The sequence below is a fragment of the Bubalus bubalis genome, chromosome 1, assembly GCF_019923935.1.
Source record: "Bubalus bubalis isolate 160015118507 breed Murrah chromosome 1, NDDB_SH_1, whole genome shotgun sequence".
Lineage (NCBI taxonomy): Eukaryota > Metazoa > Chordata > Mammalia > Artiodactyla > Bovidae > Bubalus > Bubalus bubalis.
The window spans coordinates 140,277,649-140,300,524 of NC_059157.1; the positions used below are offsets into that span (position 1 = coordinate 140,277,649).

Below are 22,876 nucleotides of genomic sequence, written 5' to 3' on the forward strand. Positions count from 1 at the left end.
TACTTTCTTCAATTTCAGTCTGAATTTGGCAATAAGGAGTTCATGATCTGAGCCATGGTCAGCTCCTGGTCTTGTTTTTGCTGACTGTATAGAGCTTCTCCATCTTTGGCTGCAAAGAATATAATCAATCTGATTTTGGTGTTGACCATCTGGTGATGTCCATGTGTAGAGTCTTCTCTTGTGTTGTTGGAAAAGGGTGTTGGCTATGACCAGTGTGTTCTCTTGGCAAAACTCTATTGGCCTTTGCCCTGCTTCATTCAAGTATTCCAAGGCCAAATTTGCCTGTTACCCCAGGTGTTTCTTGATTTCCTACTTTTGCATTCCAGTCCCCTATAATGAAAAGGACATCTTTTTGGGGTGTTAGATTGAGTTAAATACCACTAAACCTGCTCTTCTTACCAAGGTTCAGATTGTTCTAAGTGTTTGGTTGGGCTTTCCAGGTGGCACAGTGCTAAAGAATCCACCTGCCAATGCAGGAGATGAAAGAGAAGAGAGTTCAATTCCTGAGTCAAGAAGATCCCCTGGAGAAGGAAATGGCAACCCATTCCAGTATTCTTGTCTGAAGAATCCCATGGACAGGAGCCTGGTGAGCAACAGTCCATGGGGTTGCAGAGTTGGACACAGCTGAGTGGGCTGGGTAGATGTATAGGTTGAGTTAAATACCACAGAACCTGCTGTTCTGAAGCATTTGGTTAATTTCTGGTGCTTTGAAAAAGTTTTCAGAAAATTTTGGGCAATTTTTTTTGCCAGTGTTTTTGCTGCTTCTTTGGAAAAGCAGATTTACAGACACCCTCACTCCATCATTCTTGGAAGTCTTGACCCCCCCTCCCACCCCCAACCTGTTTTCTCACTGTTGATTGAAACAAAGCCAGGCATTTTTCTTTATTAGAGGGGGTGTCATCATCCATATCCATGCTGGGGATTTAGGGGCAAAGGTGGTCAAGCCTACAAGGACAGCTGCTGTCAATCCCTGTTGATAACCACCATTCCAGAATAAGACTTGAGTTGGTGGATGTCTCAAACCTCAGTGGAATCTGGAATTTCAGTGTTTTGTGTGCAATTTCTACATTTTACTTTATTGACTACAGTTTTTAAAGGAACTAAAATACTGTACACAAAATAACACACCATGACTGAAGATGACTGGAGCAGTATCTTACCTTATCTTTATCACTACCATGTGAACTTTTCTGACCAAATTAGTCAACTGAATTCAACAAACCTTTCTTTAGCTTCTATTATGTGCCAGGGAATGTGCTGTGTGCTGCAGAGTTGGGTGAACTTATTGTCCTGGGTGCATATTCCCTCCCCCATGTTTTTGAGGCACTTAAGAGTCTAGTGGTGGAGGTGGGAACTCTTTTTTAGATACCACCCTGAACAGAGGGTACCAGTGCTGGTAAGATTTAACTGTTAGTTGTTGTTTTTTTTTTTTTTGCCATGCCATACAGCATGCAGGATCGTTATTTCCCCTACCAGGGATTGAACCCATGCCCCTTGTAGTGGAAGCACAGAGTCTTAACCACTGGGCCACCAGGGAATTCCCTAATTATTTTAATTAGTCCAAGGTCAAGTGTTGAAAAGGATCGTTTTGCAGTTCTGTTGAGAGAAGTGTGTGTTTATGCACCCATCATGACTATGGATAGGGAAGGGATAAAGTGAGAGTTGCATAAATTTTTGTGAGGCAAAGGGCCAGAGAGCCAACTGCTGACCGGTGTGAAGAGCACTGAAGGTGGAATCCCATAGATGCATCTTTCTTGCTGCATCCACTCATATCACACAGGAAGCATGTGGCATGCCTGGTGGCTCAGATGGTAAAGAATCTGCCTGCAATACAGGAGATGCAGGTTGGATCCCTGGATTGGGAAGATCCCCTGAAGAAGGGCATGGCTACCTATTCCAGTATTCTTGCCATGAGAATCCCGTGGACAGAAGAGCCTGGTGAACTACAATCCATGGGGTCACAGAGTTGGACACGACTGAGTGACTAAGCAGACATAGGAGAGCATATTCCCTGGGAGCTTCCTAAGAAAGGGTACTTGGGAGGCAAAAGTGTGAGAGCTCTAATTTCTAAAAATGCCTTCATGATCCTCTACCCTTGACTGAGAGTAAGCAGGTGGGAAATTTTTTTCTTTCAAAATCTTGACATACTTGCTTCACTGATTCCTTGCTTCTGGTGTTGCCACTAAGAAGTATAAAGCTACCCTGACTTCTTATCCTCCCGTGCGACCAGTTTCTCCATGTGTCGGGGAGCTTCTCTGGGTCCTACTGTTTAGAAATTTCAAGACGGTGTGATTCGGCAGAGGCCCTGCTTTATCTATTGTGTTGAGCGCCCTTGTATGCTTCCACTCTGGAAACCCATGTGTTTGATCTCCTCCTCTACATTTCCTCTTCTTTCTGGAGTTACTATTATTTGGCTGTTGAATATCCTGGTTTGATCCTGATGTACTTATCTTTTCACTTTTCTGCTTTGTTTTGGGATTATTTTCTATTCCAGTTTCCAATCCTTCTACTTGAGTTGCTAATTTCCCAGAATGTTTCCATGTTCCTCACATGTTCTTCTTCCACAGCATCCTACCTTTAGTCTAAAGATGACTTGTCTTTTCTCATCTCTTTGGGGCTATGGTAGTTTTCTGAAGCTTCTTCTCCTAGCCTCAGATTCTTCCAAGTTGTTAGCTTTGGACTTTTCACGTTAGCAGCTTTCATCAGATGTCAGATTACCTTTGGTTAAGCCAGAGGACTAAAAAGCTGAGAAGATTGCTGCCTGAGAGTTTCACCTTAGGATAGTGGTTCTTGATCTTGGCTGTACAATGCAATCACCTGGGGAGATTTAAAAAACATTGATATTCCAGAAGTACTCATTTTATTGGTGTAGGGTCTGACATAGGGATTTTGAAAAGCTGCCCAGGTGGTATTACTGTGTAGCCAAGGCTGAGAAGTACCACTGAAGGATGGTACTGAACCACTTCATCTTCAGGTAAGAATAACATTCTCCAAGTCCAGGGCTTATTTTACATTCTCTTGGGGATAAACTTTTGGTTTCTGCAAAAATGGAAGAGCAGCCGTCTGGCTGAAAAAAGACATTATTTTTTATAATGGCATTTTTAACAGCTTTTTACAAATACTATTTTAGGCTCCCATCCCTCTTTACCATTACTTTAAAGGGAAATATGTCTATCAGTTTTTGAACCTTCATTGAATTCGGCACGTAAATTGAGTTGGTGTTCATTCTCTTCCCTGGTAAATGAGAATTCAGCTTTCTTTGGTCAGGTTTTCAAAATTCTCGTGTTAACAATTCTTTCCCACTCTTCAGTGTTGAGAACAGTTATGACCTAAAAAAAACCCTTTAGTATATTTTCAGGAGTGGAGTGTAAGGAGCATGCAAAACTTGATGTGTTCAACTTGGCATTTTTACCCAAAAGAATGATTATCAGCATTCTTTGAGAAAGAGAGCTTTGAGTTATAAACAGTGTTTCCCCAATCATTTTTCCCTCAGGGGGAAAAAAGATAGTAGGGATTCCTAGCAAAACAATCTAAACATCATGATGAAACCATGACTATAGTAGGAACACTATACTTGATTGCTGTTGTTGTTGCTGAATGGGACCTGGAGGAGCGAAGGGGGAGGTCAGAACTGTGCGAGTCTGTCACAGAGAAGGAGCATCCCAGGTGCTAAGTGAAGAGGCAAACCTGGGCTCCTGAGTTTGGCAGATGGATAACATGTTAGAATAAAAGCGTACTTTATCTACACAGACTCTGAAAAAGAACTGGCTGCCTGTGGGCCTTGTCCGCAATCGCATGTTAGTTGGCCCATTTAGGAAGAACTGGACTTGCAGCCTCTTTTGAAAAAACTAGCCTACATGTTTGTGGGTGGCCGACCTGCAGGACCCCAACCAGGAGCAGGGTAGCAGCCACCCCTTTAGATGGCAAAGCAAGCTCCCTGCACTACGCCACCTGCCTGGCCTCTAAAGGCATCTGAATTTACAACTTCTGGGATGTGGTTTAAGTTTTTAAAAAGGAACAACAACAACAAAAGCAATCCTATTCATGGCAGAAGAACCCTACTTAAGTCAGAAAGAATTAAAACATTTATTGGGCATAAATATATTACATATACACTACAGATACAGTTAGGTATTACATATAGCATAGTATTTGCAAAATCTATACATTAAAATTGATATGGCAGTTTTAATACAATGTATATGAAATAGTCTAAAATTTACAATACAGGAAAACATGATTATTTTTTTTTTCTCCTAAAGTTGAAAAGCTTGGAATGTATGTCCAACAGTGAGGTAAAACATTTTGTCTTTCAATTTAAAGAATTGTGCAAGGATAACATTCAAACACATTCAATTAGGGCACTTTTCAAATTTGACAGGAATACTGAATTACTGTAGCCAACAAAACATGGTTAGAAAATGCCAACATTTCAAGTTGATAAGAACAAGGCAGATAATATGCAAAAAACCTTTTAAAAAAAGTTTTCTTTTTAAACAATTTCTTTGAGGACAAAGGGAATTTTGCTTCACATGACTGCAATTTCTTGTGCCAGAGAGGAGTTTGACATATAGAGCATCAGAAAGCCACTCACTCGTTCCTACATATTGCAAAAGGGCAAAGAGAGAAGGTTAACATAACACTTTATTTTATTGTTCATGTGTAATGGCAATATATAGTTATATATCAATATCACATATACATAATATTTGTAATATAAAATAGTGCCGGATAGTGTGATAACTTTTTGACTGAGGAATTATAATGAACAGTCAACAATGGAGAGCAATAAAATAAAGTGCCGTCAGCTAGTGTTTCACACACTTCAGCTTTCTGGTGGTTAGACAGTATGAAAATCTCAAATAGTCATAGCAATTTTGGCTTAAAGTACTGTTTCATTAAAAAAAAATTCCAACCAATTCTGAGAATTTCTTTATAGCAGCAGTTCTGAAGTGTTTCCAAAAAAGGATTTTATTTTTCTCCTGCAGACAAAGTTCTTGTACTCAGTTGACTCTTCATTGTTTAAAAAAAAAAAAAAAGCCTTCTCCCCAAAGGCAAGAGATTGTTTCAGAAAATGCAGATACAGTTGTTCTAGTGGATCATGATGCACATTTAATAGTGGAGTGAGTTTTGGAAGGCCAGAAACTTTGGCAAAAATATATTTACCTTGATGTCATCAGTTTGCAAGGCTAATTAAACTAGTTATTCTAGTCAATAACAAAATACAGAACTTTCTAGTACTTACTACATCACAATGTAGGCACACAGAATAATTCATTGATCTTAGCACTTTCTTTAAAGAGATGATTACGTTTTTCTTGGGTACATGTAAACGTTTCAATCACTGATAATGGATTTTTTTTTTTTTTTGGCATTTAATGCACTAGATGCTCTTTATCTTTAAAAACACAAGAAAATGTCAGCAGAATGATAATACTACAGATGTTGCCAAGGAACAAGACTGACCTAAAATTACAAAAGTATAAAACACAAAAAAATAACATGCTACAAGGGAAAATTAGTACATAAGTACATTTAAAAAATTTTACAATAAATAAAGATTGCACTGTAATTGGCATTTAAAGTACTGTATGCAGAATATAGTATAAATAAACCAAAAACAAAATAATGTTGGTTTCCCCATGACTTTGGTATGGGAATATTATAAGCTAGTACAGGATACTGCATTTTAAGACAACATAGACCAAGCACAAAATAGCTATGATCAAGAAAAACCAAGTAGCAAAAATATACAAAAACAGAAGCAGGGGGATACACTGTGTCTGTTGCACCCTTTTGGAATATATTTGCACCTCCAACTCTTAAATGTCCCTGAGGTACGCAAACATTATGGACTTCATATACATAATCCAATGACTTTGGGTTAAAATTGACAATCTCATGAATCAAAATAAACATGCAAGAGTAACACTTTGCACTCCAATAGCACCTGTTGATCAAGGATCTCAAAGCACTTACAAACATTAGAATCCCCATTTTATTTTTTATTTTTAATGCATGGGAAAACTGAGGCACAGAGAGGTAAAGTGACGTGTTCAGGTCACGCAGCAAGTTAGTGACAGATCCAGGGAGAGAATCTAGGCTCCTTGACCCCCAAACACCCGTGCTTATTACCAGCAAATACCATTCCCTCTCCACACATAGCCAGGTCAACCCCCAAAAATAGGAACTACAAATTTATTGGGTTTTAATTTTCATTTGCTGTTAGATTAGTATTATGTGCACTGAATTAAGGAACTGAAATTCAATCACTTCATTGATACCTCAAAGAACAGCCTAAAGGCAAATCTTTCAAAAATAATGAGCTGACATATAAGGAGACTGCTCACAATTAGTGTAAATCATGGACAATGGGCAGAGGCACTAAACTGTCACCAGTTCTCGTCATATAATTCTGGTCAAACATAACAGAATATAATAACTCTAGTGATTAGATTAGAAGTAGTTATATACAAAGACAAACAAGTTAAAGCAGCTTTTAAAATAGCTGAACAAGGAAACAACTAACTATTGCACAATGCCCTCGAAAAGTTACTGCTATGAATTGACGTGGTAAAATCTACAATGCTCCATAATTTATAGGTGCATTTTGGTTACTTGATTTTTAGACAGGCAGCTCATAGTGTTAAAATCATAAGAAATACAGATTATTAAAACATTTTAGATTAAAGTACACATTTTGATTTCGATGAGCTAAACGGTTAAATAACTGAGCGACAACATGGTTGTTTAGGGCAGCCTTATGAGTGAACATATCTTCCGTTAGGTGGTGGTTTTTGTGTGGTAGTACTCTGACAATGCCGAAACCCTAGCCCTGTAAGTACACACGCTGTGATTCATGTTCACAGATACAGATGATCAAGACATAAGAAGTGAACGGTGAATATAAATTACTAAACTGTAACATGGAAAAAAAAAAAAAAAAACCAAAGGCTTGCAAAAGACATCAGTGAAGACAGAATAAAGGCAAATCTGAAAATTTTAAAAGAAAACATAAGCTAGCTTTTGGTATCTGGTTTGCTGTTTTTTTTTTTTTTTTTAAATCCAGTTTAACCTCTTCCTAGTTTTGCATTTCAAAAAGGTGCACCAAAACACTGATATTTTTTTCCTAGCTAAATCTGTAAAATAAGTATATAAATCAAAGAACAAAAGGGCTTAAAAAAGGGAGTATCTGAATAAATGTGTATATTAAAATGTGTAGCATTAATTAAATTCATACCTCTAGTTTTGTTGGGTTTGTTTACTTCATTAAGAAGTACTGTAATATAAAGGCAAATAAAATGGATAAAGTTGCAAAGCCAACCACAATGAGGGCTGCAAACTGTTCATCAGTAGGCATCATGCTCTTCATTTTGGGATCATCTAAGCTCCCCATGTCCCCTGTAAGCATGACCTCACTTCGTTGTAGTACAAAAGCCGCAGAGGGACTGAAAGCTCCGCTTAGCTCCTGAGAGGTGTCTAAACAGCGACGACACGCACACACGCGGAACCGATAGTCTGTGTTGGTCTGGAGGCCTGAGATTTGGAATGTGGCTTCTTCTCCCTTGTACACCTTCAAGAAAAAGAAAAGTCCTGGTCAATTAATTTATAACAACACTGTGGTCTCTGAAGTAATAATCATATAACATTGGGTCCTTGTAGAACTGGTTTGGTTTAAATGAACTCCATAACAACAAAGAGTACAAAATGGAATGGCATTTGTCCAAGTCTGTATTTTATCCATTAAGTATTCTGACCTACTCTGAATAAAATATAAATTCAGTGACTCTGATATTGACAGGAGGTAAGGCACTCATCAGTACTGCAGCTGATACAAGTAATGGTAATGCATCTAGTTGAATTTTAATAATTTAGGCTATAAATCAGCAGATGACTTAATTCTTATAAAGGGCTCTCTGATCTTGGTGCACAGAATTTTTTAAAATGTAAACAAAAACAAATTACAGAAATGAAGTGTAAAGTCTCAGTTGACATTCACTAGTGGCTACACCATGAAACCCTACTCCATTAGGCAGCTCATGCCAGCCCTAAGAGGTAAACACTATTTTGACTTTTCATTCTGTAATTTGTCTGCTCTAGAGGTTCATACAAATACAATCAAATCCTGTGCACTTTCCTGTGCCTAGGAGACTCATCTGTGTTATCAATTCAGTAGCTGTTCTTTTACTGAAGAATAAGTATTTTATCACATGCCTGTACACCGATGTGTCCATTTGCTCTTTGACAAATATTTGCATTATTTCCTGTTTGGAGTTTTTATACAGTAAGAATACTATGAACATTTTTGTACAAATCTTGGACTTAAGTTTCTCATTTTCTTAGGTGAATACCTAGAAGTGCTGAGTGTAACTCCATATCTAACTGCATGGGAAAGTTTTAACAAGCACATCCCTTTGCACTCCTGCCAGCTAAGCATGAGAGTTCCAGTTGCTCCACATCCTCACCAACATTTGTTATTGTCAGTCATTTGTATTTTAGTCTTTCTAATGGGTGAGACTGGTACCTCAGTTGCATTTCCCTGAGGCCTAAAGGTGTTTCCCACCTCTTCATGTGCTTATTTGGTCATTCATATAACTTCTTTTGTGAACAGTGTGTTCAACTGTTTTGCCTATTTTAATTTGCAGTGGTTCTTTAATCTGGATGTAAGTTCTTTGTCAGATATGTGTTATGAATATTTTCTCCCCGTTTTGTGGCTTACCTAATCATTTTTAAAGAATTTTTTTGATGCAGTCCTATTTATCACAAATTAATATTTACTGCAATGGTCTGTCTTAAGTGTTTCCTGTTTGACCAACCTGTCCTTTTCCATTTTTCTTCCACTTTGTTCTTCTATCAAAGTGGTATTGATACTCAAAACACTTAGAGGAAATGATAATCACCTTAAAATTACATAAAAATCCATGTCTTATGTTAGAGATAGGAAAAAACTAGCTGAAACTCAAATCAGTAAAGAGATTTGGTTAATTAAATAGCGAAGTAAAATTAACCAAACACTTTCTAGCTGAGTAGCACTGAGTTAGCTTCATAAAGTGCTTAAAACATGGGTGGTATATAAGTAACTGCACAGCAAAAGTTAGCTATTATTATTACTACTACTGTTTAGAATTTTAAAATACTTCAAATATATTTTTAACATACAGTGATCAAAAGTGATAGGGGCATTTTTAGTGACAGGCCACCTTAGTAAAACTGTGATTGTTGTCCATTAACATAAATTCCCGAGAAAAAAATATTTCCAACAATCTCAACTCTGTCTGAAACACTTGCCAGAGTCAGTGGGAATCTACAAACATTCAATTGCTAAAGACCAGCACATAAACTTCCACAAGAAGCAGGACATTGTATTAGAGAACACAAGTGTACCGGCCACTCATTCAGTGTTATGCAAACTGAAAGAGCAAGAAGACTGTAGTTTAGAAACGGCATCAGAACATCCACTGTTCACCTGATAGTCAGCCTTTTGAAAATTTTTTCCTCCCTCCTTTTCAAACTTTAGCCATAAGAGTCTTACTGTACTTTTGTTTAGTGAGTAAGCCCCAGAAAATCAATTGTGTTCCTCATATTTCCCAGATTCACCCTTCTTTTGCTATTCCCTTTTATAAGATTTGAAGCATGTTCGTCCAGGTGAGTGACTCTGTTTCTCTGTGAAGACTGGGGCACGTGTCTTAGCAACTGTGGTTACAGACTGGACAGGCTGGAGCAGCCAAGAACAGAAGAGCTGTGAGAAAACCCCAGTGATCCTGAGAGAGCACTCCTTTCTCATAGCTCACTGTTCCAATGATTGTTAGTTAAATGGCTATTTTAAGGCGAACTTGTCGTCATGGTGACTGCCCCAACCCAGACACAGCCAGCTATTCAGGCGTTCAGACTACACCATGATGATACTGTCTATGGATTATTTCCCAACATCATGTGCATGGTCTCAGGAAAACAATGGTGGCCCTTTTTTTCTTTACAGAGACCTTTTCATTGTGAATGTTCTTTACTTCATTTCCCAAATTTAGATGCTCAAATCAGTATTTTTCGAAACAACAGGGACCACTCATGAAGGGAATGATCTGCAACCTATGGGACCAGCATACTACCAGTCCCTTCCCCTATCTGAGCTTTGGTTTCCTATCTGCAATAGCCCAGGTAAACAATCTATTCTAACTCTATGGTGGCAGTAGTTAGGATGTTGATGGAGTTGAAGAAAAGATGCCATCTAAGCTTTAGCTATAAGGTTTCTCAATACATTTCTTTCATTGATCCTTTTGGAGGTCTCACCTCTTGAAATGTTAACACTTATCAAAGGGTCAAATATGGTAGCTACTGGAGCTCTTTTGGGTAACCCCAGGGAACTGGCATCAGGATTCCAGGTCTAAGTCCTTGCTCTGGCACTTTCTAGGTTTGTGACCTCAGGCAAGCAACAGCTTTGAGCCTTACTTTTCTCATCTTTAGCATGTGACAGTAACAGTACCTAACTTAACCCCAACAAGGGATTATTAAATAAGAAACTGGGTCAAATGCTTTGTGAAAGGAATATGCTGGAGGTAAGTCCTCTTTATCAAATTTAATCCTTCTGATTACTCTGACAGCTGAGTATTAGTCCCATTTTAGAGATGAGAAAGCTAAGGATCAGAGAGCTGTTAATTTCTTGAGGTCTCAGGCAAATAAGGGTAGTTAGTGGTAGACCCCAGAGGAGATGTCACATCTAACTCACCCCTGCTCATCACCGGAACTGCTCCAGCTCCATGACTCCATGTCCTTGGGTTGAGCCAGCCTCCATGTTAGTCCTCATCTAGTGACTATGGTGTGATGCCAAGTGTACTTCTCTTGGCCTTCTGCCTTTGTCTTCCCAGGGAGTCTGATAACTTCTCTGGTGCTTCTGTGAAACACTTCCAGATCACCCCACCCTGGGTCCCACTGCCTTTCCTTTATGAGTATGGAAAGCAGGCCCCCAATCCAGACTGTGCCAAGGAAAGACTTGGGCAGCATTTCTGTGATGTGTCCCCTTAATTTATGCCACACTGACGACTTCATGGCTGAAAACCACTTAGTAACCTATTTCCCCACAGATGTGTGAGAGATTTTTGGAAAGTTGATATCGTTTCATTTATACCTAGTGTTAAATTATTTCTGTGGTTTCCAGAATTTGCATGGCTAGCTCCTTCTATGAAAGTTGGCTCAAGTATATTTAACTTCCCAGAAACCCAATTCATGGAATCTTGAATAGAGACTTGACAGACATTTTTTTGATTTATATCTCTTCTCTCCCTAAAGATCCCTGAAAATGTATTTTGAAAGTAAAGGAATGCTACTTTTCTCATACCCTTAGGCAAAAAGCTTAGGGAAGGAAAAATGAATATCTAATTGAAGGGAACTTCTTTAATGACAAGTCAAATCAAAAGTTGAGCTTTAATTTGTAAATGTTTTTCTTTTAGCTCTTGTTTTAACTGGAAGACCTCACCCCTTTCAAAAGCATTGTCAACACAATGTTTTTATTATCTTTATATATATATGTGATAAATATATTGAGTGTGGGACTGTGTTCTATTTCCACAGCAAATAGTACATGGCTATAACAGAGAAAGATGCTCATCGAATGTTCTCTAATTAGAACCCTTAAATACTTAAGAGTAGATATGCTTATACCACACAGTTTGAAAAGAGGAAAAGTACCAGAAACAAGTACATGTGAACATTAAGTATTAGAACCCCCACACAAACCACAGGGTATAGTATAGGTACAGCCATGATTATACAACGGAAGCATTAACGATTGAGCTGTTTTCATTGCACTGATAGTGGTCAGCGACACTACTAAATGAAACAATCCCAATACTCCATTTCCTGAGGACTCTGCTTCCACAGGTGTGAGATAACTGAGTTGTTTTTGTGTGAATAATCACAGCCATAGGATCGCACAGTTCAGGGGACTTTTCATGGGACTGTGCCTCTCTCTGCAGCAGGCTGTGCCTCTTCTCCCTTTGTTTTCATTCATTTTGACAGGGGCACCATTATGGGCTCTTCCTCCTGCTTCAACCCAATTTAAAAGGCATAGCTCCATCTAAGATTATCTTTATTGAAGTAACCAATCATAATATCACAGTAAGTATACATGCAATATTATTTTTACAAAGATATTTCTGTCCTTGATTTGGTGTGCAATATATTTTTAATTTTGACATGTTTACTCCAAGTGAGAGGATTTAAAGTAATACCCAGATAATCAAAACAAAGAATCTGTGACCCTCAATTCAGAGTAACATGCTGTGTAGTTGAAATCCTTGAAATCTCTTTTACTAATTCTCCCAAGAAAAGGAGATATAACTGCCCAGCATCACCATCTGCACAGCACCCTCTCAAGACTGAACAGAGCTGATGTCCACAGTAACCCTGAAATGGAGAATTAGCATCTCCACTTTGACAAGACAGCAAGGCTCAGAGAGGTGAATAAGTCCTCCAATACCACATGACTACAGAAGGCAGACTTGACCTTCCTTGGCCCCTTGCTGAAGTGGGCATTTAGTAACCTGCAGGATTCCTCTGTGGAGGGTGTGGTGCTGGGCAGGAACTGCTGCTCCTGAGCCAAAGAGGATGCGAAGGGCACTATTACCGAACTGCGTCTTGGGGGCATGCTGTTTCCACCCCAATGGGACTGGAAGCTCTGAGAGCACAGATTCTGCCATTCTGTTATATGCCAGGCAGCCCTCACTGTACAGAGCACCTGAGTTTCTCAATGAATCAGGGGTCCTATACCAGAATTCCAGGAAACTGAATATACATTTGTTTTATATGCAATTTAAAATGGATGTATGCATGAATATTTTTCTGGTAGAAGGGGGGGGTCATATCCTTCATCAGATACTTAAAGGGACCAATAAACCTACAAAGTGTTGAGAGTCAGTAAGACAAATAATAGCTTTTAAATATTCCCACCTTGATCTATTCTTACTTTGCTTTGGATTTGAACCTTTATGAAAATAGACAGTCATAGCATGTTTAATTTCTGTTAGGGAATTAAATTGCAAACCATTAAAAAATATGCAGGTTCCAAGTCTTTAAAATCATTCCATCAAGGTCAAGAGAAGATCTTTCTTCACAGTACCTTGTGTGATACCACAAAGAATCAATACATGTCCCAATACTATATTTTAAAAATGATACAAAACAAATTCAGAGATGCCATCCAGTTAAAGGTGGAGCTCCATGAATTTTCAGATGCTTCAAAGGTTTTCTTAATGCAATAAATCTGAGCAGCAACAGTACTAATAATAAAATTTTGGCTCCCAATAGGTAATACTTTCTTATAGTTTGTTACCCTTTTCTTACCCTCAGTGTTTATATTTACACACTTTATATAAAAATCATTGCATCTGAATACAAATGTATATCATTTCACTTTCTTGATTATAAAACTGCTTATGTTCTGTCTTGTGAGGTGAAAAAAGTCACCTGCACATACACACAATTTTCATTCTTTTCTTGAATGCTTTACAATTAATGCCTGGAAAGAACTTTCAAGCTTCTTGAAAAAAGCTTATGCTTGAAAGACTTTTTAAATGGCAGAAAAGCCAAATCAATATATGCATGCATACTAATGCAGAGTAAAACTTTAGGTGAGGACTTAATACTTGAAGTTAATAGACTGTTTCATAATTAGAACCAGCTGCTCACCCTACATCATGATAGCTAAACAAAAGAAAGCTAATTACAGAGTTTAACTCAATGTTTCCGGCAAAATATCAGCAAAAGCCTTGGCCCTTGCCATATGTTGCCTGTAAAAAATGAGCTTGGGGAACAGAAGCGTACTGTCCTATGACGGGTGATTTTCTTCACCTAAGTTACAAATATCACTTCTAAATCCCCCCTATGGTCAAGTTTAATTCTCATCCCCACTGCAAGTATAAATCACCCTGTTCCTTTGAAACAGGCCTCTTTCATGCATGCAAAAAACATTTACCGAGTGCCTAGCTATGTTCCAGTCCTGGGAAGATAAAAATGAATAGCACAAGCCCACACATTAGTGGATCCTGTGTGATTAGTGCTGTAATTGAAGTATACACCGTGCTTCCTATAAGCCCACAGCTCTGCGTGGTGTATGCTCTGCAATGATGACCTCTCATTTTCTTTTCCTTTGCCTCTATGAATTCAAAGCCTGTTATCTCTGGACTATAAACAGGCTTCATTCCCTATCTCGTGTCCAGAACAAGTGAATGTAGGGCTCAAAACATCATGCTTAAGTTAATGCTTACTGAATAGGGAGAAGCAAAAAACTCAGTACAAATTGTCCCTGACTCAACTGCGACTTTTCATGTACCACTACCTGCCTAATCATTTCTTGGTAAATGCAGGAAACACATGGTTACAAGAAGATTGCAAATTCCTATCTACTGAGCCTGCCCTTGTTTAACAGTGTTTTCACCAAGAAACTCTTATTTATAGCTGTTTATTTATAAGAAATATATTTTGAAGCATATATGTAATTGTATATTAGTATTTGTATGTTCATGGGTTAAAATATTTTAGCATTAAACAGCAAGATTCAAAGCAGCACATCTACCAATGAAATCTAATTTGAATTAACCTGTACTCTGGCCATGCCTGATGTACAGATATTGAATAAATAATGCTTTTTCAATGAAAAACAGCAATCAGTGTGCTTTGAGAAGCAGAACATTTACCCAAAAACAAGCGGAAAAGCATGGTAGCTGAAGAAAAGGTTTATAAAATACAGTGATGAATGTACTGTTGGGAAGTGAATATTGTTACGTGTTAAATGATATGTTGTAAAATATGTAACATTTCGTCCTTTAACCCTTTTTTACAATGCTATGGGATAGGACGATTCTATTGGTGTTCAAGATGACTAAACCTAGTGGGAGAAAAAATCCTCCATTCTCCATGTGAGCTGAAACTCTGAAATCAATCATATCTTTGAGGTAAGTTGAAAGAGTAACACATGTAAAATTATTTACTGTGAAGAACTGGAACAAATAATTTCACAATTTGTATGGAAACACAAAAAAACCTCAAATAGCCAAAGCAATCTTGAGAAAGAAGAATGGAACTGGAGGAGTCAACCTGCCTGACTTCACAGTCATCAACACAGTGTGGTACTGGCACAAAGACGGAAATATAGATCGATGGAACAAAATAGAAAGCCCAGAGATAAATCCACGCACCTATGGACACCTTATCTTTGACAAAGGAGGCAAAAATATACAATGGAGAAAAGACAAATCTCTTTAACAAGTGGTGCTGGGAAATCTGGTCAACCACCTGTAAGAGAATGAAACTAGAACACTTTCTAACACCATACACAAAAACAAACTCACTCAAAATGGATTAAAGATTTAAATGTAAGACCAGAAAATATAAAACTCCTAGAGGAAAACATAGGCAGAACACTCTCTGACATAAATCACAGCAAGATCCTCTATGACCCACCTCCCAGAGTAATGGAAATAAAAGCAAAAATAAACAGATGGGAACTAATTAAACTTAAAAGCTTTTGCACAACGAAGGAAACTATAAGGTGAAAAGACAGCCTTCAGAATGGGAGAAAATATTAGCAAATGAAACAACTGACAAAGAATTAATCTCAAAAATATACAAGCAGCTCATGCAGCTCAATACCAGAAAAATAAACAACCCAATCAAAAAATGGGCCAAAGAACAAAAGCAGACATTTCTCCAAAGAAGACATAAAGATGGCTAACAAACACATGAAAAGATGCTCAACATCACTCATTATCAGAGAAATGCAAATCAAAACCCAATGAGGTACCATCTCATGCCAGTCAGAATGGCTGCGATCCAAAAGTCTACAAGCAATAAATGCTGGAGAGGGTGTGGAGAAAAGGGAACCCTCTTACACTGTTGGTGGGAATGCGAACTAGTACAGCCACTATGGAGAACAGTGTGGAGATTCCTTAAAAAACTGGAAATAGAACTGCCATACAATCCAGCAATCCCACTGCTGGGCATACACACCGAGGAAACCAGAATTGAAAGAGACACATGTACCCCAATGTTCATCACAGCACTGTTTACAATAGCTAAGACATGGAAGCAACCTAGATGTCCATCAGCAGACGAATGGATAAGAAAGCCATGGTACATATACACAATGGAATATTACTCAGCTATTAAAAAGAACACATTTGAGTCAGTTCTAACGAGGTGGATGAAACTGGAGCCTATTATACAGAGTGAAGTAAGCCAGAAAGAAAAACACCAATACAGTATATTAATGCATATATAGAGAATTTAGAAAGATGGTAACGACGACCCTATATGCAAGACCGTAAGAGAGATACAGATATAAAGAACAGACTTTTGGACTCTGGGAGAAGGCGAGGGTGGGATGATTTGAGAGAACAGCACTGAAACATGTATATTACCATATGTGAAACAGATCGGTATACTGGGACAACCCAGGGGAATGAAATAGGGAGGTGGGTGGGGGTTTGGGACTGGGGGACACACGTATACCTGTGGCCGATTCACGTCAACGTATGGCAAAAACCACCACAGTATTGTAAAGTAATTAGTCTCCAATTATAATAAATAAATTAAAAAATTATTTACTGTGAAATATACTGTATAAAATGAGATTCTAAGGTGAAAGGAAACAAGAGTGCATTTGCTCATATTTAAGAGGAATGATGGAAACTGGTGAAACCATCCACTGATGTTAAACAATACTGGTGGCTGTCATATTTAAAACAAGTTTTTGCAAGATGTGTTTAAAGCAATTCACTTTTTAATCTGACACTTCATAGTAACAAAGGATTATGAAATTTACTAAAATTTTCTTTCTTTCTACACATTATTATTATATGAGCGATATTAACCAGCGAACTAACACAAGCTCTGAATCGTTTTTTCTACTTGTTTTGTGTATCTGGAGCCTTTATTCTTTATCTGAATAAAGAAGTTTTTGCAAATTATGATAAAGATTCAGAAGGCAGGTGGCATTTATTTTCAACTTCTTGCTGCTAAGTCACTTCAGTCGTGTCCGACTCTGTGTGACCCCATAGAGGGCAGCCCACCAGGCTCCCCCGTCCCTGGGATTCTCCAGGCAAGAACACTGGAGTGGGTTGCCATTTCCTTCTCCAATGCAGGAAAGTGAAAAGTGAAAGTGAAGTCACTCAGTCATGTCCAACTCTTAGCGACCCCATGGACTGCAGCCTACCAGGCTCCTCCGTCCATGGGATTTTCCAGGCAAGAGTACTGGAGTTTGATGTAAATGCACACCTCTATTACAAGTGCTGGTGAGGAGCGGGTCTCAGCTTTCCTAACAGAGCAACAGTGTTATATTCTGCTTTCAGGTAGTTATTAAGTTTCTGGGAATGTTATGGAAACCTATAGAGTAGCTGAATCTTTCATAGCCAGTGACAAGACAATGAGTGGCTCTGGAAGAATCAGGATCAAAAAGGGTATAATGAATGATAAACCCAAATCCTTTATCACGTGATATGTATAGTCTTGCTACTTAAAACATGGTTCATGCACTAGCAACATGAGTGTCACCTGGGGGCTTGACCCATGACCCCAGACTGACTGAATCAGAATCCGCATGAACAGATTCTCATATGATCCTATGCACATTAAAGGGTGACAGTGACCCAAAGCTTCTGAATCACAGCCTTGAGGGCTGACAAGTCATCTTCTTCCTTCCTCCTCCTTCAATTATAACTTCCGTCAAGAAGGCAGATAGAACAGGGCCTTCAGTAATTAGGTTGACACTTTTTCCCTCTAGAGTAAAATCACTGACACAGTTTTTGATACATACATAGTTGGATACTTGTGAATATCACAGGCAATATCAGATACAAATATAGAACTTAAAACCCATGAGATCATGCTTGAGAAACTGAAAATGTAAGAACATAAGCTAGAGCTATTATATCCTAAAGAGTCAGGTAATGGGTGCATGTGAATCAGTTTCCACGATCGGTTTTAAGAAAAATGTAGTTCACTTGCCACTGAATCCTCACAGCAACAGGCAGAGGCCAGGAGCCAACCAGACTGACAGGCCACACACGTGCTACACATGCTGGTGCTCACCTGTTTGTACTCAGATTCTCTTCCAACCAACACCTGCAGAATGTAGTTGACAGGGTCGCCTTTCATGGGTGGTACCGTCTCCCATAAAATTTCACACGCATTTCCTTCTAACTGTGTTACTCGAGGTGCTGAAATACAAATCCACATATCCACTGTCAAAAATTCAAAGTATCATATAAATGGTCAGTATTTCAGTAATATTAGTGAGGACCTGAGAGAGGGGGAGTGTGCTTGTGCCTGCCCTGTGAGGGGAGTTTATTTGTCTAGCTCCCTAGAAATCTATCAGGGCACCCTTTACCAAGAGAAGGCATTCAAGCCACTGGCCAAGAGTCCTTTGCTCACTGTCCTATTAATAACTGCTTGACCTGGCTTGCATTCTCGTGTTTTTTTTTTTCCTTAAGGCTAATGAGAACCTTCTATGATTAAGTCCTGAGTTAGGTATTTTGCAAAACTAGACACTACTTTCAAGGAAATTAAGATGTAGTTAAGGGAAGCAGAGAGAAAGGTATGAAACAAAGATAAGCAAGCAGACATAATGTAGGCCAGATGAGAATGAGAGGTACAAAGAAAACATTGGGGAGTTCCAGGGGAGGGAGGTCACGTTCATGTGAGGGTCTAAGAAAGGTTTGAGGAGCAGGTGGCATTTGAAGTAAGCCTATAAAAGTTATCTTACATTTGTTTATTTTAATTTTCTACCTACTGGACTCATCATTCCAGTTTAAAGTGAAATTATATTAGTTTTCAGCAAAGCACTTACAGGCTATAAAATTTTAATATTTTCTTATATTCAATATCTGATATGTTTCCATTTTGTAATTAGTATGTGTAACTCCTCTCACTGAATGCCCTTATTTTAAATTTCAAATTACATGAATTCTTTAGAGGCAGCTGTTTCTACTTTCAATTCTGTACAATACTATTCCAGAAAAATAAAAGCTGTCTTTAAAAAAAAGTTTGAGTTGGCTGTAATTTATGGAAAAACTAAATAAAGAATCTCAGCCAACCACACAGTCCTCCAGCTATGCCAATTTCCTGAATCTAAAAGTGAGAGGAAGATGTCGTGACAGCGTGGACACTGTCCACCTGAAGAAAGAGCACCAAGACCTACAAGGACTATTAATTAGGTGTATTTACCAAAAGATCAAACTACCTCAACAATCACTTTCAGAGGCAAAGATAGTGTTGGAAAGACCCCTGCACTTTTTAAGCTAACTGATAAAATGTGGCAAACCTCCCTGTTACAACAAACCTATCAACCACAGCATGGTCAGGAATCTCCTGTTAAAGCTAAAAGGCAAAGCCACACCAAAGTGCCAGGACGTTTAATACCCAAGTGACCCAGCAAGTCTACATCCATTTACATCAGTATCTTAGTCACATGAAGAAGTCAAAAAGCTTCTGGACCACTGAGGGGCAAGGGAGCACGGGGAAGGCATTTACCATAAAGTACCCTGCAAGGGGGCTTCCTTGGTGCCTCAATGGTAAAGAATTTGCCTGCCAATGCAGGAGATGTGGGTTCTATCCCTGGCTCGGGAAGATCCCCTGGAGTAAGAAATGGCAACCTGCTCCAGTATTCTTGCATGGGAAATCCCATCAACAGAGAAGCCTGGCAGGCTACAGTCCATGAAGTTGCAAAGAGTTGGACATAACTGATTCTAAGCGATTCTAAGTTAACCTGCAAGGTGCTATAGGAAATCTTAACAGAATGTGAGTCAGACCCTGACTCAGGCCCTGGAGGCCCCACACCCTCCTGTAATGCACTCCATGTTCTAGTGTATCTGATACAGCTATTTGTATGGAAGCAGTGATTCAAATGGCGTAGCTCTTGGGACCAAATACATAATTTGTGCTCACTGCCTAGCACCTCAAATAACAGAGCCAACACTCACTTGACCCCATGTAAAACCTGGTTCAAGTGGGCTGCTGGTGTATCTGTCAGCCTCAGAGTCATTTTGGGCAGCAGCTGGATAAAGCAAAGAGGGAGGTACCGGGGACAGGAGGGTGCAGACTCAAGAGTCCTAGAGGGGCTGGACCTGGGCCCAGCACTGGTGAGAAGGGATGAGCCAGCTTTGCCATGTTGCTGTCTGCCTGGAGCGTCTGCCGTGCAGAGGCAGCACTCTGTGGCTGAAAGCGGGAGATGAGGACTGAGCAGAACTGGTGGAGGGAGAGCTTGAGTGGAGCTGGCTTTTGCTCACTCCCTGATCCCACGAAGTGGGCAGAGAGTCAACCAGTCATTCACAAACCTCAAGACAAATACCCCAGGAGATGACAGCCTGCTGCTGCAGCTTTCCCGTGAGAGCTGTGGGTTGGAGGGAAGGCGGGGATGCGGCCCTTGTTAGCCTCTCATCTACACACCAAGGGCATCCAAAGATGCGGATCAACTGTTGAAGGGAGGTACTCAAACCTCTGTGGTAAACTCCATGGGCATTACACCACCAGGAATTCACCTGCATTCCTAAACCAACATCTGTCACTCGGGTCTCTTTCTTCCCTCTGTTCATCTGTCTCCTGTGGGGATAAGACTGCCTCACTGTTATTTGTGATAATAATTTACGTGTACTCAAGAAAAGTCACACCAGTAAGCCATCTCCTTTAAGGCCTCTCATTCCCCCTGCAGAACCCATTTCCCAATCTTCTCTTTTAGAAAGTTCTTTTGATTCTATCTGGCTGATATGAAAAATATTAGGAGAGCATATTTAAGGTCAGAATTGAGCCTCCTATGCTAAATCCCAACATTTCCTCATAGAATAGCACACTGAAATACATCGTCCACAAACCTTTGATGGCGGGGGGGACACTCTTGGTTGTGCTGAAGGTGTAGGTTTCTGAGAAGGGCCCTTCCCCAGCCTCGCTGGCTGCCTGGATTCTGAAGGAGTAGCATGTGAATTCCGTCAGCCTCTGGACCTTATAGGTGTGGCTGGGTCCTCTGTAGATTGAAATAAACCTAGAGAAAGGAACAGCATCCATTAGCCACCTGAACTTTTATTAGTGACAAGAAATTAACTATGATACAAACGTGCAACACATTAGGCCAACTTGATAAATGCTTTTCATACCATCTGAATAATCAACCAGTTGCTATGTTATAGTTGTTTAATATCATATATGTCTACATAAAAGAAAAATACATACATTGAGGTACTCCTACGTTGGGTGCAGATATTTACAATTGTTAGGTCTTCCTCTTGGATTGATCCCCTGATCATCATGAAGTATCCTTCCTTATCTCTTGTAATATTCTTTAAGGTCTATTTTGTCTGATATGAGGATTGCTACTCCAACTTTCTTTTGCTTCCCACTTGCATGGAATGTATTTTTCCATCCTCTCACTTTCAGTCTGTATGTGTCTTGAGGTCTGAAGTGGGTTTCTTGTAGACAGCATATATATGGATCTTGTTTTTATATCCACTCAGCCAGCCTGTGTCTTTTGGTTGAAGTATTTAATTCATTTCCATTTAAAGTAATTATTGATATAAATGTTCCTATTGCCATTTCCTCAATTGTTTGGGGTTGATTTTGTAGATCTTTTTTCTTCTATTTCTTGACTATGTAAGTCCCTTTAACATTTGTTGTAAAGCTGGTTTGGTGGTACTGAATTCTCTTAACTTTTGCTTGTCTGAAAAGCTTTTTACTTCTCCATCAATTTTGAATGAGATTCTTGATGGGTACAGTCATCTTGGTTGTAGAATTTTCCCTCTCAGTACTTTAAATATATCCTGCCATTGCCTTCTGGCCTGCCGAGTTTCTGCTGAAAGATCAGCTGTTAAATATATGGGGTTTCCCTCGTATGTTACTTGTTGCTTCTCCCTTGCTGCTTTTAATAGTCTTTCTTTGTGTTTAGTCTTTGTTAGTTCGATTAGTATGTGTCTTGGTGTGTTTCTCCTTGGGTTTATCCTGTATGGACTCTTTGAGCCTCTTGGACTTGATTGACTATTTCCTTTTCCATGTTGGGGAAATTTTCAACTATAATCTCTCATCAAAAAGTCTACAGATAGTGAGTGCTTGAGAGGGGGTGTGTGTGTGGTGGGGAGGGCACTCTTGCACTGCTGGTGGGAATGTAAGTTGATGTGGCCACTGTGGAGGATGGTGTGGAGATTCCTTGAAGAACTAGGAATGGAGGTGCCATGTGGCCCAGTGGTCCCACTCCTGGGCACATACCCTGAGGAAACCAAAACTGAAAAAGACACATGTATCCCATTGTTCATTGCAGCACTGTTTGCAATAGCTAGAACATGGAGGCAACTTGGATGTCCATTGATAGATGAATGGATGGAGAAGTGGTGCATATACACTATGGAATATTACTCAGCCATAAAAATGAACGTCTTTGAGTCAGTTCTAATAAGGTGGATGAACCTAGAACCTATTATATACAGTGAAGTCAGAAAGAGAAAGATAAATGTTGTATTCTAATGCATATATACAGAATCTAGAAAAATGGTACTGAAGAATTTATTTATAGGGCAGCAATGGGGAAACAGACATACAGAATAGACTTATGGACATGGGGAGAGGGGAGAAGAGGGTGAGATGTATGGAAAGAGTAACATGGAAATTTACATCACCATATGTAAAATAGATACCCAATGGGAATTTGCTGTATGCCTCAGGAAACTCAAACAGGGGCTCTGTATCAACCTAGAGGGGTGGATGGGAAAGGAGATGGGAGGGAGGTTCAAAAGGGAGTGGGTATATGTATACCTATGGCTGATTCATGTTGAGGCTTGACCAAAAACAAAAAAATTCTGTAAAGCAATTATCCTTCAACAACAACAAAAAAATGAAATAAATACAAATT

The 22,876-nt window shown here is 39.2% G+C and overlaps 1 protein-coding gene and 1 long non-coding RNA gene across 18 annotated transcripts in view; one reads left to right on the forward strand and one right to left on the reverse strand.

The window, feature by feature from the left end:
- Positions 1 to 525: 525 nt before the first annotated feature.
- On the forward strand, positions 526 to 8,463 carry LOC123334081. The gene is made up of 2 exons (XR_006551841.1): positions 526 to 586; positions 8,344 to 8,463. It is a non-coding gene; the product is annotated as an uncharacterized LOC123334081 (long non-coding RNA).
- Positions 4,068 to 22,876, reverse strand: part of FNDC3B (fibronectin type III domain containing 3B) — a 353,909-nt gene continuing 335,100 nt past the window's right edge. For all 17 annotated transcript variants that reach the window (XM_025284112.3, XM_025284392.3, XM_006068123.4 and 14 more), the window contains 3 exons: positions 20,856 to 21,022; positions 18,079 to 18,206; positions 4,068 to 7,573 (listed from right to left, as the gene is read on the reverse strand). In XM_025284112.3, the coding sequence (XP_025139897.1) occupies positions 7,262 to 7,573; positions 18,079 to 18,206; positions 20,856 to 21,022 (607 nt within the window). In that variant the 3' untranslated portion in view covers positions 4,068 to 7,261. The remainder of the gene's footprint in view (positions 7,574 to 18,078; positions 18,207 to 20,855; positions 21,023 to 22,876) is intronic.